This window comes from Enhydra lutris, unplaced genomic scaffold (assembly GCF_002288905.1).
Source record: "Enhydra lutris kenyoni isolate GAN:26980312 unplaced genomic scaffold, ASM228890v2 scaffoldscaffold25, whole genome shotgun sequence".
NCBI lineage: Eukaryota > Metazoa > Chordata > Mammalia > Carnivora > Mustelidae > Enhydra > Enhydra lutris.
Window position 1 is genome coordinate 23,469,198 of NW_019154109.1, and position 17,202 is coordinate 23,486,399.

The 17,202-nt window shown below is 50.0% G+C and overlaps 1 protein-coding gene and 1 non-coding gene across 2 annotated transcripts in view; one reads left to right on the forward strand and one right to left on the reverse strand.

The window, feature by feature from the left end:
• Positions 1–17,202, reverse strand: part of LOC111150986 (HHIP like 2) — a 43,374-nt gene that overhangs the window by 11,674 nt on the left and 14,498 nt on the right. Inside the window, exons 6-12 of the mRNA XM_022508661.1 lie at positions 16,619–16,764; positions 12,189–12,270; positions 9,015–9,097; positions 8,007–8,307; positions 3,697–4,394; positions 2,771–2,790; positions 100–503 (exon numbers count right to left, since the gene is read on the reverse strand). Coding sequence (XP_022364369.1) covers positions 100–503; positions 2,771–2,790; positions 3,697–4,394; positions 8,007–8,307; positions 9,015–9,097; positions 12,189–12,270; positions 16,619–16,764 — 1,734 coding nt within the window. The remainder of the gene's footprint in view (positions 1–99; positions 504–2,770; positions 2,791–3,696; positions 4,395–8,006; positions 8,308–9,014; positions 9,098–12,188; positions 12,271–16,618; positions 16,765–17,202) is intronic.
• Positions 3,370–3,442, forward strand: TRNAT-UGU. Its single transcript has one exon. It is a non-coding gene; the product is annotated as a tRNA-Thr (tRNA).

The window sequence follows — 17,202 nt, forward strand, 5'->3', positions numbered from 1 at the left end:
GAGAGGAGAGAAGGGAGAGGAGGACGGCTTTCTCCGGGGCCAGGGACAGCTCCTCGGTCGCAACCCGAGAGAAGGCAAAAAAGCGGGCGGGCCGCTCACCTCCCCCGGCGGGCAGCACCTGCGGGGGAGGCGCGGCCGCCGGGTGGACCACACGCACCCTGGGCCGCACGACCCTTCAGCCCCTCGGCCCAGGTGAGGAACCCGAGCCTTGAGGATACAGTGACTCCCGTGCCGCCGGCAGGGGGCAGAGCCGGGCCACGAACCAGGTCCCTCCGCCGCTCCAGCCCGAGGTCTCCCCGGGGGCAGCCGGCGGCCCCCTGCAATTCCACGGCAGGAGGCGGGACCCGGGGTCTCCGCGTGTCTTCGAACTGAGGTCTGCCAGACCCCAAAGGCCAAGATCTTTCCTGCGCCCGCCGGGCCCCTGCTTTTGATCTGGAAGGGAAGAGACGCGAGGCTCGCGGGAGCCCACTAAGTGGGACTTTGTCTGAGCTTGTAGACTCGTTCTGCAAGCCAGGTATCGAGGTGGCGGGGCTAGGGGTACCTTTTCTCCGTCCTTCTCTTCAGTCCTCACCCTCCAGCCTCCTCCCTCCCAGAGCAACCTAAACAGCACAGGTAGTCCCGGTCCTATCGCGAAGCGGCCCAGCACCTGATCCAGTGCCGTCGGAGCGCATCATCCCGGACTCAGAATTGCATCTGAGTCCACCCAAAAGCCAGCAATCTAACTAGAAACCTACCCAAGGGAAGGCTTTCTGGTGCGGAATAGGATCAATATCCAGGAGATGAATTTTGTTACAATCATTTCAATAAGTGAGTGCGTTTCATCGGGCCACAGAAGTCCCGCCGACATTCACTACTGAGCTGCCTACCCACTTTCTGAGCTGTCCACCCTAAGACTTTTCCATCTGGGATGGTGAGAAGGGTTGTGTGCCCTGAGTTACTGGGAAGGATACTACCGCCCCTCCCACCAAGGATCCAGCCAAAGGGGAGGAGAGGGTCAGCTGGGACCAGAGCTCCTGAGCCCAGCATCCCAGGTTCTAAAGCTCTCCTGTCTGGGCCCTAGGTTCCTGCTGTCCTCCCCATCCAACAGAAAGGGAGGTGGGGGTGGGGGAGTGGGGTGGAAAAGCTCAGACACGTGGGCCAGGTGGCCAGCTTCATGCAATCTGTGCTGGGTTTACAAAGCAACATGAACAGCATCCCGCTTCCTGCCCCTCTCTTCTTAACTTTGTCTTCCCTCCGTCTGGGTTTCTGCTAGCCATGGGGGTCCCATCCCCGACCTTCCACCTCTAGCTGGGTTGTGGGTGGGTGTAAGAAAGTACCAGATCAGAGGAAGGACCCTCCACCTACTTCCCTCCTTCCCTGTCCTGACCCACCACCACCACCCCTGGCACCCACACTAAAGAGACTACCTTTATCTTGGACAAATTCAGGGAGCCCCTTTGCTCTCTCTTTTGGGTGGTGGGTTGGTTGGTTTGCACTTTGTTTGTTTTGTCTTTTGTTCTGTTTTGTTTTTTAACTTTCTTTGACCAACCTTCACAGTAGGAAACAAAAACCATGGGAAGTCCCAAACCCTACAATGGCAACGAGCCTTCTCTGACCATTGTACTACATGATGTGGCAAGCCCCTTCCCTTCCTGGACCAATGCTTCCCTGTCTTCAAAATGAACTGGAGCTAGATGAGCTTGTAAGTTCCTCCTGGCCCTTGCACTCTCACACCCTCTGACCTTGAGTTTGACTTTGAGACAGAACATGGCTTCCTCCCAGGAGGAGCCGGCTCTGGACAGTGATTCCAAGGAAAGGGTGAGAGAGGGCAGGAGCCCCTGTCCCAAGCCAATGGGAACGCAGTCCCTCCTGCCCTCCAGCCCTAGGGGCTGCCATAGACTCACCAGGAGAGAATGAGGGCAGGGGTGAGCAAAGGAAACTGTCGTCTTAAACCAAAAAGAACATAAAACAGCCAAGGGACCCTGCTGAGACTTCTGTTTCCCATCTTGTCCTCTCCTTCCATCCAAACTGGACCCTACGATGCCTTCCCTCCCTATCATGTTTGTTTCTGGCACTTCACAATTTCCTAGCACTTTCAAATTCACTGTTGGGCTGAATCCCCCAAACCTCTCAGAGATAGAGCCAAAATGATCACCTCCATTTCTCAGGTGGTGAATGTGTAAGTGGGCCATAAAGCCCCATCAGGAGGGGATGGGGAGAAGGAGGAGGGGACGTAAGATTCAATGGAAAGCCCTCCCAGACTTTTTCTCCTGAAGTCAAAAGCAGACTGAAGCCTTTATAGGATGTTCACCCTGCTTAGCCCTTCCTCACCTTGTCCTTTCATCTTACAGCCTTTATCCTACAGCTCACAAGTTAGAGTTGAGAGAAGGAGAGGCTCTATTTTTCTATCACATCTCTCCTCTTGCTGGGAGGTGCTGGGGATTCATCATTTGATCTGGAAAACAGTGGGGATGAAGCAAATGAAAATCGCTGGTGCGGTCTGCTAACCAGAGGCAGGCAGCGTCAAGGGAATAAAGGAAGCCTTGCTTCTGCCTTAATTGAATGCCTGACTTTGCATCTGTTACTGAGAAATTGTGCCCCCTCAAAATTCTTAGATGCAAGCCCTAACCCCCAGGACTTCAGAATGTGACCGATGTGAAGACAGAATCTTCACAGAGGTGATCAAGTTAAAGGGAGGTGGGCCCTAATCCAAGAGGACTCATGTCCTTATTAAAGAGAGGGAATATGAAATGCCATGCACAGGGGGAATGTCCATACATATTCACGTTACCGTTCCCTCGGTAAACGGTTCTTTCAACAAAAAAGAATGAGACACAGTTTGAGGATCCCTGGTCATTAAAGAGCCAGAACAGAGCTTTACTTATCCATCCAATCTCCAAAGTCTAGAGCAATGGGAGTACTCATAAATACTGTTAAATCAATTAATTCATCCACAATCAATAGCTTATTTAACTTAGGAGAAGCAAAGACACTCCCCATAACTTCCCAGTAGATACTAAATTTGATACAATGTGTCATGTAAACAATGGCTTAGAGGCTTTTTTCACATGTAAAAGACTGACTCAGAATAGAATCAGAACATTTCATTTTTGCTTTGCATTTTTCCCTTCCAGCCCTTGTCTTTATGCATAACTTAAGGCAGGTATGATTTAATGTTTTGTAATCATAAACATAGAACTTTGACATTGGGTTGGGTTTTGTTTTTTTTTTTTTTTAATGCTTGTCTATTGAAGGCATTTTTCTCCAGCATTTCATAGTCTTTACCATTATCACTGATAATGGATGCATGAGGTCACTTGTTTTCAAACTGCCAGCTAAAGCAATTTTACTTCCAATGTCCCTGAACGAGAGAAGAGCAGGTAACGGGCAGGCTCCATAGCTCAGTGGTTAGAGCACTGGTCTTGTAAACCAGGGGTCGCGAGTTCGATCCTCGCTGGGGCCTCTTGTTGCTTTCCAATTGGTTGGTTTTTTTTTTTTTTTTTTTTTTTTAACATACATCCTCCCCTTTACAGAATAGAAATTCCAAAATGGAAAAACGATTTCTGAAAAAGCTACTTCTAGCAGGATTAAAAAATCACTCCTTCTGAAATGCAAATGATTGGCATCCTTCCAGTGCGTGACCCGGAAGAGAAATCCTGGGCCGACAGAAAGAGCAGGAAAAAGAAAGATAAGCCGTCCTCGGCGACCCGGCCCTACCAGGACCTGCGACTCGGTTCTCGACAAAGGAGACGCGAGGCCCCACAGGCTCGTTCTCAACGCCCTGCAAGTCGAGCCCCAGCCCTGCATTAGAAGCTGGAGGGGCGTGCGCGGCGGCTTCCCGGGGTGGCGGGCGGGGCGCGCCTGGGGCGCTGCCGGAGGAGGCGGAGGGCGGGGCCAGCGCTGCGCCTGCAGTGACGCCGCGCGGCCGGCGGGCGGCGCTGCCGCGCCGGCTCCCACTCGCCTCCCGGGAGGCCGGCGAGCTCGCGTCCCGGCCGCCCGCCCCGCTCCGCCCGAGCGCTGCCAACGTGTCCCGGGCGGAATCGGGCGTGGTGGCCGACACGTGGCAGCCGCACCCCCGCGTCCTGCCCTGCTCGCAGGGCCTGCCCCTGCAGAGGGAGGAGGGGCGCCTCCCGAAAGTAAACAACCGCGGGCTGCTGGAAAGCGGGCGTGTGCGGCCGCTCTCGCTTCTCCGCGGTTTCCCTGAATTAATTCCGGAGCGCCGCGGGACTGCGGCCACCAGAGTCTTTTCAGAACAGGCGGATTTTCCCCACCCCGGATTCCTTTTCCCGTATTTTGGGACCAGGGGCTGATAACGGACGATCTGCCACGTAGCCGCAAGCGTCCGCGGCCACCAAGGGTCTGAAGCGGGGCTGACGTGGACCGGGCTGTCCGCACGAGTGCAGTGCGCATCGGAGCTGGACGATACAGCACCAGGAGAACGTCAGCTCTCCCCCACTAGGAATTTTTGGTTACGTGCTGAAATGATACTGTGGATATACTGGATTAAAAAAATACGTAATTACATTAATCTTACCTATTTTTTTAATGTGGCTACTGGAAACCTTTACATGACACCCATGGCTCCCCTTTGCAGCGTCCGATTTCCGTTGGATGGTGCTGCTTCAGAGAGCCCACGACCTGTGACCTTGAGTTCAAGTTAATTCTTAACCTGTGCTCCACCAGGTAAACCTGGGCTAAGTCTTCATGTGTGGGTTTCCCAGAGCCAGCACTGTGTTTGGCAAGCAGTAAGGATAGAAATGGTTGAAGTGGAATTAAATATCTTCCCAACATAATAAATTCCACAGGGGCAAGGAAATGTCTTTTTTTTCTCTTCTTTCTTTTCCTTTCTTTTCGTTTCATTTTTCTTTCTTTTTTTTTTTTTTTTTTGAGATTTTATTTATTTATTTGACAGAGATCACAAGTAGGCAGAGAGGCAGGCGGAGAGAGAGGGGGAAGCAGGCTCCCCGCTGAGCAGAGAGCCCCTGAAGCTGGGCTTGATCCCAGCACCCTGAGATCATGACCTGAGCTGAAGGCAGAGGCTTAACCCACTGAGCCACCCAGGTGCCCCTCTTTTCTTTTCTTTCTTTATTTCATTTCTCATTTGAGTATGGGTGACAGTGTTGCATTCAGGTTGTAGGACATAGTGATTCAACTTCTCTATGCTGTACTCAGCACAAGTGTAGCTACCGTCTGTCACCATATAGCAGTTTTACAGTATCATTGACTCTATTCCCTAAGCCGTTTCTTTTATTCCCATGATTTCTCCAGTAACTGGAAACCTGTATCTCCCACTCACCTTCACCCATTTTGCCCATGCCCCCTCCTCCACCTCCCCCCCAGCAACCATCACTGTGTTCTCTGTATTTATAGGTCTGATTCTGCTTCTTGTTTATTCATTTGTTTTTTAGATTCCACACCTGAGTGAAATCATATGGTGTTTTTCTTGAGAATGTATTTCTTTTTTTTTTTAAGATTTTATTTATTTATTTGACAGAGATCACAAGTAGGCAGAGAGACAGGCAGAGAGAGAGGGGGAAGCAGGCTCCCTGCAGAGCAGAGAGCCAGATGTGGGGCTCGATCCCAGGACCCGGGGATCACGACCTGAGCCGAAGGCAGAGGCTCCAACCCGCTGAGCCACCCAGGTGCCCCAAGAGAATGTATTTCTGAAGTTGAGTTCGCTTTGGGAACCATGCAACTAGATGTTCTATCTTGGCTTGCAAGATTCTAGCTCTGGAACAGCACCCTCCTACTTTGGTTGGTTACTGGCCCTTCTGCAGTCCAGACAGCTGCTGCTAGGGATGCTGTGGAGGTGAAATGCTCAGAGTGCTCCGAGGAGATGGGCCCCGCTGGTGCAAAAACAAGACCCATAGTGATCCCACAAGGGTCAGCACTTCAATGCCTGAATGCCTTTTTGTAAGATCATTTCAGATCCTCAATTACCATAATACTGAGCCTGCTTGCTTTGAGTTACTCAATCCTCAAGTAACATAGCAGGAAAAAGATGCCTTTGAAGCACCCCAGTCCTCTTCCTCCAGCAGGACCATTACTTACGGCCCCTCCAACCCTCTCCCCAGCAGGCCTCTAAAAAGAGCAAGCACATGTATGCCTTTATCTGAATTTCTCAAAACCTTAGCCTCCAAGGAAGCCAAAACCATCTAGGCTATGACCTAAATGATTGTTCTCTCAGCACTGGCCCCTTTGTGACAGCTCACGGGCCTTGCCAGCCAATTTCTAGAAAAGAAAGCCACTTTGCCAGAGGGGGATACGCTGCTCCTTCCCTGCCCCCCCCCCGCCCCCCGCCAAGCTTCCTGGCATTTCAGGGAGACCTGTTCAGTTCCCTCCCCTAGACCTGCCACCCTCCTGTTCAAAACCTGTGTACAGAAGGCAGCCTAGAACCTGAAGGACATGGTCCTTTGATGCATGAATTCTGAGCACCTTCCCCCAAGGGCTCAAAACACTTCCAGGCCAGACCCTAGTTTTGCCACATGTCCTCAAAGAAAGATTTTACAGAAAAAAGTGAGACAAGTGAGTTCAAACACTTGTTCAAGTGGTCAGTCCAGTCTCCCCAAACTGACCAGGATGTCCAGCCATCTTTTGACAAAAGGATCCAGGGTAGAATTTCTCCCGCCTTCGTGTTGGTGTCTCATCTGAGAAGATGCTAAAAGTGTAAAATATCAGGGCTGGTTAGATCCTGAAGTTCATGCCTATCCTAGAGAATGTTCATAAGAGTTACAAAGATAGGCAAAACTAAAGAAAAACAAAAGCCATAAGCTAGGCCAAAGGAAACAGCTGAAAAAATTATCTAAAAATGATCTTCAGAAAATGATGACCGGTGTTTGACAGCTCTCTTAAAGGCAGAACAGGAGAAAAAGAATCAGAAAGAGGCCTGAGGTATTTAGATTAGGTTAGGTTAGCCTACCATTAAAGACTGCTAAAGAAAAAAATGGAATCTGCTTCTTTGGAAATCTAAAAAAAGCTGTGCAGGGTATGTCCAACCATATAGAAAGCAGTGATTACATGACCTCTGAAAATCCTCAACAACCCTGGCATTTCATGTTTTTGTTCTTAAACCAAACTGCCTACACCGTTCTGGATGATTTGCAGGATTTGGAGAACTTCCTAAAGACTGGGATGGTTTCCTCTCTTGGTTCTTTTGTTCCTCAAATACCTGTTTAAAAGCCACCGACCCTCACAGAGGGCCCCACAGGGGGGCAGGTGCTCAAGACATTGAGAGGGGCTTTGGTTCAAGTCCAGCTGAACGACTCCCTGTTCCCTCCTACTGTGGTCTAGGGCGAGTAGCTTAACCTCAGGAGACTCACTTTCCTCCTCTTCAACAGACATTACATGGCAACACATAACCAGCAAGGTTTTGAGGTTTCAGATAATGTATATAATCTTGGCACATAAGAAGTACTCAAAATGTAGTTATGTTCATGATGCTATCGGCCAAGGCAAATTAGGGGAAGCTGGAGTTTCGGACCAGGACCTGCCCCTAGTCAGTCTGTGAGCTACAGCCTGGGGCAAAGAAGACCATTTTAAAGGGGCTTTCCTCGAAACATGTCTCTACAGGCCTCCTCCTGGACCTGGGAAGAGGCAAGAGAGTGAAACAGGGCTCTTAGGCAAACTGTTGAAGCACACCAGATTTCTTAATGCCAGGCGAACATCCAAAAGATCAAAGGATACAGGACCGACGGAGCAAATATTGATTTATTACCTTAAGTTGTAGGCATTTATGAAGTAAGAGAATGCGCAGTGGGAGTCCAAGGCTAACCACTGCCCGAGGTTAGCCCAGCACCCTGGCCATGTGGGATCCGATGCCCCCGCAGAAGCAGAGAAGGAGCACCCATCCACTCAGATAGCAAGATTCCTGCAGAGAGGACAACTGCTCCCGCCCTAAGTCAAGTTCCTTCTACCTGCCCCACCTCCAGCTCTGCCTCCCATTCAGCTAATGCCCACGTTCAGCAGCCCCACGAGCAGCTTCCATGCGGCGAGGTGGTTCTCCCCTGGCACGTGCCCTGGTCAGCCACCTTGGCAGAAGAGGCCGAGGGAGACTTCTGCCAGCCCGCCTCAGCTGTGCTGATGGCCGGCCCTGGCCCCTGGGGGATTTTGGGCTTGGCCTCCTCTTGCCCTGGGGGCCTGGGGACAACATTCTGGCTCTCTTCTTGGTACCAGGCCTTTGAGACGCCTTCCTGCTGCTTGTGGGAGAAGCGGACTCCTTGGAGGGGCCTTTCTGAGACGAGGCCTGCTCTGGGCTGGAGGCTAAGGTTGCATTGGAGAATTTTCTAGCAGCTTTCTCCGACTGCTCCTTTAGTAAGTCCAAGACTGTCTCTGGGAAACAAACATTTATTTAGTAAGAAACAGAAATCCTGGCAAGTAACCCTAAGGGAAACACCACCCAGGACACCCACGACTACAGGAGGGTTCTTTCATAGAAATTCTTTTCAGGAGCATCTGGCTGGCTTAGTGGTAGAGTATGTGACTCTTGATCTCGGGGTTATAAGCTCAAGCCTCATGACTGGCCTTGATCTAAATATATTGCTTTTAATAAGTTCACTCCAGTGATCCATGGCTCTGGAATAGTTAGTCTCCCTCCTCTATCAGCCCTTCCTGAATCCCCACCCTGCCTCTGCCCCCTCTAAGGGCCCCTCCATCCCCTGGGCATCCTTCTCTACCAGAACGTCGGTGCTAGTTTTATTTCTCCATTTGATTGCGCTACATTTAACTCTGGGCTCCTCCAGGTCAGGTTCACTGCTGTAGCCCCAGGGATTAGCACAGCCACTGCTGCAAACTCAGGGCTGAATGAACAGTGCCCGAGACGAACTGATGGACAGACGGAGGACCACGGCAGAAGCACATGTGTACACTCCGCAATGCAGAGATGTAGAGACCGAGCCACAGTCACAGTCCCCATCCAGAGCATAAGACCTCGGCGGGAAACAGAACTCCCTCCCCGGGAGGACTGGAGCGTGTTGGGAAAGGGCACCGTGCCAGCGCCTCGAGGCCAGGGCCTAAGCCCGGGACAGAGACAGACTCACGGGCGAGCGGCCTGAACGGGACACGCTTGCTCTTGGTTTTCACCGGCACTGGCTTGTATTTGCACTTGCCGGGGGGTGCTCGCCTGAAAACAGAGAGAGAAAAGTGAGGACACAAGATTCTGAGGACGGGACCAGGAAGCCCAGGTCATACATTTGCAAGATTTGGATTCAGCTCTCCTTTATCCGGGGGGATAAATAATAAAATAAAATCTTAAAAAAAGAAATCACAGCACAGCCCCCGGGGACTGCCAGCCTCTCTGCCTATTAGAATAAGGACTCCGTAACTGCTGTCTCCTGGGCGCATCTTCTGAAATAAAACAGCCCCTGGAGACAAGGAGCACTCGCTATTCAGAGCAGACATGGAACTTTCAGGCCAGTCCCCACTGCCTCCTCTGCCTCCCTCGCTCCAGCTCTGTGTCTCCCTACTGTCACCCTCATCCCCCTCATCCCAGGTGGGAAAAAAAAAAGTAATTTTCTTTATTTAACAGACACTCACCTAGTGCTTCGGCGCCACATGAATGCTTCATACATATAACTCACCGAAACCTCATGATAACCCTAGGATCCCCATTTTACAGGGGGAAACTGAGTCACACAAAGATTAAGAAACAGGTGCAAGGTCACACAGCTAGTTGGTAGCAAAGTCAAGTTTTAAGCCCAGGTTCCAGGGTCTGTAACTCTCAAGGAGGGCAAGAAGAAAGGATGGAAGGAAGGGGGGAAAAATCACACGGAAATGAATCATTTGCTCCTCAAAATCTGTCGTAGGTGCATTCAGAGACAGCCAGGCCGTGTGCGTAAGCAGAACAGCGTCTGGATCCAGATCCAGACTCTGGAGAAGCTTTGCAGGTCCGTCTGGCTCCACATGATGACCACCGAAGAGAAGGAGAGATGCTGAAATGACCCTGCTCCTCGGTGTCCCTGTCCTGGGCCCCCTCTTGCTAGCTGTCCCTCAGGTGATTAAGTTCCCTTGGCCAAGCTCAGCTAGCTTCCCCGTGGAGTGACGGCACGAGCCTGTCCCCCGGGGGTTCTGTGAGCCCTAAAGGAGAGCCCACCTGCTCGGCACCCAGCACAGTGCCTGGCACACGGCGACACCTCGATGAGTGTCAGCCTGAGAGAAAGGTGAGCCCGTAGGCATGTCTTCCACGTGGACAGGCTGTAGCTGTTTTATGGCTGCTCGTAGGAGAGAAGGGAGCTCGATGATCCCCCAGCCAAACCAGGAAACTTCCAAAGGGCAGACAAAGTGATTCACACAGGAAACCTCTGAGGGTAAAGAGCAGAACTCCCCACCCAGCCACTGTCTGCCACCTGAGGCGCCCGAACTGAGTGCTGGGTTGGCTGTCCCCCAAGCATGGGAGACATGCAGACCCGGGGGTGGGGGAAGCCAGCCCAGTCCCTAAGTTGCCCCCTAGCAATCCTGCAGGTGCCATTCAGAGAGCACCTCAGGCCCAGCCTCAGGGACGGAGCTTCTTCCAGGAACCCCGAGAACACGGAAACCGAGAGCCTACTGCCCCAGGGAGCAGCACCGGGCCAGGCCCCTGAGCCCTGACCCACACGCAGCAGCGCCCAATGGCTGAATGTCGTCTGAACACCACCCCCCCCATAGGACCAGTGTAGCCGCACAGGGAACTCTGTCTTCAAGCTGATTTTGGGGGGAGACTTGCTTGCTTTGGGGCAGAATCCGGAGATAAATCCATGCACTGCCCCAGGCCCTCAGGCTGGATCCGCTGCATCTCCCTTCCAGGAGAGTGAGGACCACACGTTCGACACCCTTACAGATGGGAAGCTGTCCTATGGCCGTTGTCTGGGCAGCTGGTTAGCCTCTGAGAGAGGCTGGCAGAAAAGCAGAAGTCAACAGTATGGAACCCACCAACTGAGTAAATATTGCCACAGAATTCCAGCAAGGGTCGGGACGAGACACTAAGAAACCAGTTTGAGGTATTTGCCTAGACCCTCCTACGCTGTTGGTGGGAATGCAAGCTGGTGCAGCCACTCTGGAAAACAGCATGGAGGGTCCTCAAGAAGTCGAAAATAGAGCTACCCTACGACCCAGCAATCGCACTACTGGGTATTTACCCCAAAGATATAAATGTAGTGATCTGAAGGGGCACCTGTACCCCAATGTTCATAGCAGCAATGTCCACAATAGCCAAACTATGGAAAGAGCCCGGATGTCCATCGACAGATGAATGGATAAAGAAGATGTGGTGTATATATACAATGGAATATTACCCAGCCATCAAAAAAATGAAATCTTGCCATCTTGTAATGATGTGGATAGAACTAGAAGGTATTATACTGAGGGAAAGAAGTCAATCACAGAAAGACAATTATCATATGGTCTCACTCACATGTGGAATCTAAGAAACAAACAGGAGCACAGGGGAAGGGACAGAAAAATAAAACAAGAAGAAATCAGACAAGAAGACAAACTTTAAGAGACTCTTAACGCTAGGAAACAAACTGAGGGTTACTGGAGGGGAGGTGGGTGGGGGGATGGGGTAACTGAGTGGTGGGCATTAAGGAGAGCACGTGGTGTGATGAGCACTGGGTATTATGTAAAACTGATGAAGCACTGAACTCTACCTCTGAAACTAATAATATACTATATGTTAATTAATTGAATTTAAATTAAAAATGTTCAAAAAATTTAAAAATATATTTAAAAATAAATAAATTGTCCCAGATTTGGCCAGTAGGAGCCCTTCAAAATTTGCACCTACAGAAGAAAATAATCACAATAATATTAAAAATAAATACATAAATAAGATATTTGCCCAGGACCTTGAGATCTCAACTAAGCCCAGAGGAGAGGGCAACAGCACTTACTCAGGTGGTCAGAACTATACACCCATTGTCAGATGATCCCAGACAGAAGTTTCCAGAAGCATATTAAAAAACAAAAATAAACAGGATCCACAGGTCTAGACTAGTCATCCAAGAATGGCTCAAGATCCTCATTTCCCACCACAAGAGACCATTTCCCAAATTTTTCATAATTCCTAGACACATTGCCCTCTACATTTATTTGCCCCATCTGCTTTTTATCTAAAGCGAAGATTTGCTTCGTTGATCATTTCTGGTAACTCCTGGGGAGTCAGGACTCTTTTCACGATCTGCCATGAAGACAAGGGCTGATACGGATGCACCTAAGAAGAAAATGAGACCAAAGCTCACCTCGATGGGTCAACAAATTTGTAAATCGATCCGTGTGGTGCATAGGCGCTGGGGTAGGCGGTGGCCAGGAAGTAGAGCTCCCCTGAGGAAACAGGGACAGGTCATCAGTAGGATGGCGGAGACACAGAGCTGGATGCACAGAAAACCCTCGACATGGGGTTAGAGCCCTGAAATGCAGTGAGCCGCAGGAAGGGAGCCCCAGGAAGAGAACCCCAGAACCCCGACTGACAGCTCAGCCCTCACAGGACTGTGAACTCCTTAAGGAGAAAGCCCTTCTCTGACCCCCAAAGACTAGCTCAGAGTGCACCCAACAGACGTGCATCTCTGTTTACAATCAATGAACCAAACAGGCTTCCCCTTTATCATCTCTGCTCTAAGAAACTTCTCCTTAACGAATCTCCACTTCCTCCCCCACCTCTTGACTATTACTAAGGATTCTCTGAGAAACCCTGAAATAGCTGTTGACAGGTTAAGGACCATTTATCTGTCACTCTCTGTTGCCCCCTCTTGAGTCCACTCCTCGCTTCTCCCTCCAGCTGAACCTTCCTTCCTCAGTCCTTGGGTCCTCCGTTTCCCCTGACCCCCCATTCTTCAGACAGTCCTCCTGGCCTTCTCCACACCTCCCAGAAATCACCTCTACCCATGGTCGAGCCCCCGTGCCTCCCAATACCCCCGGTGAACACTCTCTGCTCACGGTCACTACCTCATTCCATCTCTTCTCCCGGTTACCTTTGAGGGACAGGAAAGGATGGGCTGACGAGCCCAACTTCCAGGCTGGAGCCTTCTGACTTTGAATCCTGACAACACCAGCTGCTAGCTGTGTTGTCTCAGGCAACCTCTCAACTTGTGTAACCCTCACATTATTAATTCATCTGTCAAATGGGGCTAATAATACTCACATGATTATTAGGGATTAAGTTAGAAAGTGACGGGGCGCCTGGGTGGCTCAGGTGGTTAAGCATCCGACTCTTGGTCTCGGCTCAGGTCATGATCTCAGGGTCCTGAGATGGAGCCTCACATGGGCCTCCACACTCAGCAGGGAGTCTACTTGAGGATTCTCTCCCTCCCTCTCCCTCTGCTTCTCCCCCCTCAAATAAATAAATACATCTTTTTTAAAAATTAAAAAATTATGATCAGCTCTTCACGCCATAATACTTATGCCACTGCACTGAACTGAGCTCACTTGTTGTATGCTCTCCCTCAACCTCATGGAAGTAAATGTCTACTAAACTGGTAACTGGAAAAGCCTAGAACTTCAGACAGCTTGGAGTGATTCTACAACCTTCTTCCTTGAATTAGTGGAGGACAGTGACCTATGTTTGTCCCGTGCCGAATGTGAGGCCTCCGGTCTTCATGGAGCCCCCACGTACAGCTTCCTAATAAACTCTGGATTTGGGGTCCTCACCAACTATATGGTCACCTTGCTCTGTAAGGGGTCTGAGGCATTAAGATGCACCCCACCCTAGAGCCGGTTTGCCTCGTCTGATTGGAAAGCCCAGGCACTGTCCATTTGATAAAAAGAGGGGTCTACCAAGCGTCTGCATGTCCGTGGGGTGACATCATACAGGAGCCCCTCTAGACCATGCAAAGAATTCCTGCTCTAATTGAAAACCCCACACTGTGGCATAGTCCCTCCACAACACCAGTTTATGTGAATTATATGGCCTAAACATGCCACAGACTTCCCATTGTATTTTTTTTTTTTTAAGATTTTATTTATTTATTTGAGAGAGAGACAGTGAGAGAGAGCATGAGCAAGGAGAAGGTCAGAGAGAGAAGCAGACTCCCCGTGGAGCTGGGAGCCCGATGTGGGACTCGATCCTGGGACTCCGGGATCATGACCTGAGCCGAAGGCAGTCGTCCAACCAACTGAGCCACCCAGGCGTCCCTTCCCATTGTATTTTTAGGGGAAAACAATGCTAGAAGTGAATTTCATGTGTCATGTCCAACTGACAATTTTAAAAATATATTTAAGGACCAAAAACGACTACCCCAAAAATCTGTAATATGCCATGCCAAACAAAACGCACGCGACTAAACTTAGTGCAAGCATTAGTACTTGGACCAGCCCTCTTGAGAATGTGACTGACATTCAGGAATCCAACCCATCACGACCCACTCAGCAAGGGACAGCCCCACCTCCTGCCCCGCCCTCCGCAGTCACTTCTTTACGCCAGCTGTCAGCTAGAAAACCTGGAATTACACCGCAGTACTGGCGGTTCAACCAAAAAGGACATGTCTACAGCGTGGTGAGTGATAACAAAATAATGAAATACTCAGATCTAAAAATATGTCCTTAAGTGGGAAAGGCTAGGACACAAGCAGAAAATCTGAATTACTCCACGCAAACAACCAACGTGGGAAGACCAAGCAACGTGGGAAGAAAATAACTTGCCTCAGGACACCTGGGTGGCTCAGTTGGTTAAGCATCTGCCTTCGACTCAGGTCATGATCCCAGGGTCCTAGGATCGAGCCCTACCTCGGGTTCCCTGCTCAGTGGGGAGCCTGCTTCTCCCTCTCCCTCTCCCTCTCCCTCTCCCTCTGCCCTTCTCCTGCTTATGCGCTCTCTCTCTCTCTCTCTCTCTCTCTCTCAAATAAATATATAAAATCTTTAAAAGAAAAAAGAAAAGAACTAGTCTTGAAAACAGCCTTCCTCACTTTAGGGCCATTTTGGGCAGTCTGGCTTGGGAACAACACCCTGGCAGGTCCACTTGATAAAATTCAGCCAAGGACACTCAGTCTTGTTGGCCAGACGTACTGACTGGTACTTAAAAGCTGCCTGTTTTCTCCAGTGAGAAGCCGACAGGCACAGCAAACCAAACCACCCAAGCCAAGGTTTCCGAAGCCTTCTGAGAAGGAGCAAGCGGCAGAAGACAGCAGCCCAGGATCCCCGGGGAAGACCCACCTCCGGGGCTCCAGCCTCCAGGCAGTGTGAGCTCCAGCCACCTGGGGGCCCCAGCCTGGAGGGGCTCTGGCAGGACAGACGCCCCACCAGGCCTCGGGCTTTCCCGTCATCCTCCTTTCATGGAGCACCATCCTGCTAGCCTGTGGTTTCTCTCCTTTTTTGTATGTTTGGACTTCCAATTTGGAACTCACTTAGACTTTCTCTATTGAGAATGCTTGAATTCTCTCGAATATCCTCCGTTCCTCTAAAACATTCATCTCAAACGATAAGCTAGGAAAAGGTCCAAGAGCTGACTGGATTTCCGTATGTCTTGCTCAAGTGAAGGTCTGGCACAGTCACCCCATGACTCAGAACGGAAAGAAGCCCCTAAGGAAACTAAGGAAACCTTCAAGGCTCTGGTTCACCCTCACAGAGAAGCCCAGGTCTGGAAGGGGCCCTGAGAGACCCTGTTGTTCTCTTCCGAGACCCCAAGCATGGCTAGATGCAGTGCCAAATACCAAAGAGATCACAGGCCCTGTCCTCCTCACCAAAAAAAAAAAAAGAATATTATCTTTCAAAATGTAACCAACTTAAGTAAAGCTGAAATTAAAAATCCATTTTCTGGTTACATAATTTGAGGCAAGTTAGCAGAGCAGAGTCTCTGTCTCTCATACACACACACACGCTTTGCTTTGCTGACGCCCTTAATAAACACCTCATCTGTCTAGCAAATAGCCTCCACTGAGCTGTCTACCCTTCTAACAGAGATCTCTCAGGGAAGAAATTCTCCCTGGCTCACTCCCAGCACTGGCCTCACAGACTCCGGCAGGGTGAGGAAAGGCCCAGTGAGGAGCTGATCACCAGAGGCGCTCCCTCCCAGGCAGCACCAGGAGGGTAAACACCAGCGTCCAGCATATCTGCCCCACTACTGGCCCCACCCACGTTCCTGTGATCGCAGATCAGAATTCAGTCAGGGAGGAGGACAGGAATCTCCTTCACGGTCGAAAGACCGAAAGACCAAAGTATAGACCCTAATTTGCCCCACACAGTGAGGTGTGGGCCTCGGTCAAGAAGGGGTAGGTTGGCATATTCCATCTGTTGCCTCAATGGCGAAATAAGCATAAGCATTACGTCACGGGAACACTGTAACTATTAAATAACATTAAAAATGTAAAGTGCTTAGAACAGTATCCAGGACATTTTAAAAGCTGACTACGGGGCCTCTGGGAGACTCAGTCAGTTAGGCATCCAACTCTTGATTTTGGCTCAGGTCGTGAGATCGGTCCCGAATTGGGACTCTGTGCTGAGTGTGGAGTTTGCTTAAGATTCTCTCTCTCTCTCTCTCCTCTCCCTCTGCCCCTCCCTGCTGTACATTTTCCCTCTGTCTTAAAAAAAAAAAAAATTAAAAGGTAGTAAAAATAGAAGTGTAGTTGTTATTTAAATAACAATAGTTAAGAGTAATTTTTATAACAAATGTCAGTTCACAATGCCTGTGATGATTTAAGTTCCAAAAAGCAGAAATAGCATAACCCTGGGCATTTGTTACCTGCTTCGTCTTCAGCAAAAGAGATGATAAACTTGCTGTGGGTGCTGATCAGCCCTGGGAAGGCACAGGACGCAGTGTTGCCAAGGCAAATGTCCCGTTTCTTCCATTTCTTGGTTTTCCTATCTTCCTGCAAAGCCATAAGTCGACTAGATGAAAAATAAAACCTTTATTATAGGAATCCATATTTTCACCCTGCAAGATATTCCTCCTCCTTCCCTAGGAGATCAACACCTAGCCTCTCCCAGGAATCAAAAAGCTGCTTCAGAGATACGTGGGTCACCCGCTGTCCCTAGCTGGAGCAGCTCTTCTTCTATCATAAGAGGAGTCTGGGGCCCCGAGAAGGTTCCACCGCTACAAAAAACTAATTCAATTTCTATTAGTTTGTGACCTTTGGCTATGTCTTCAACGGCTACGCCTCAGTTCCCTCATCTGTAAAGTGAATTTACCGCGGACCAAAGTTGCAAAGGTTAAGTAAGATAATATACGTGAATAACTCCCCGGGGTGCCTGGGACACAGTAAGGACCCCAAAACTGGGAGCTGCTTTTGTTACTATGTCTATGTAGTCATCTGTCTGACCTAAAAG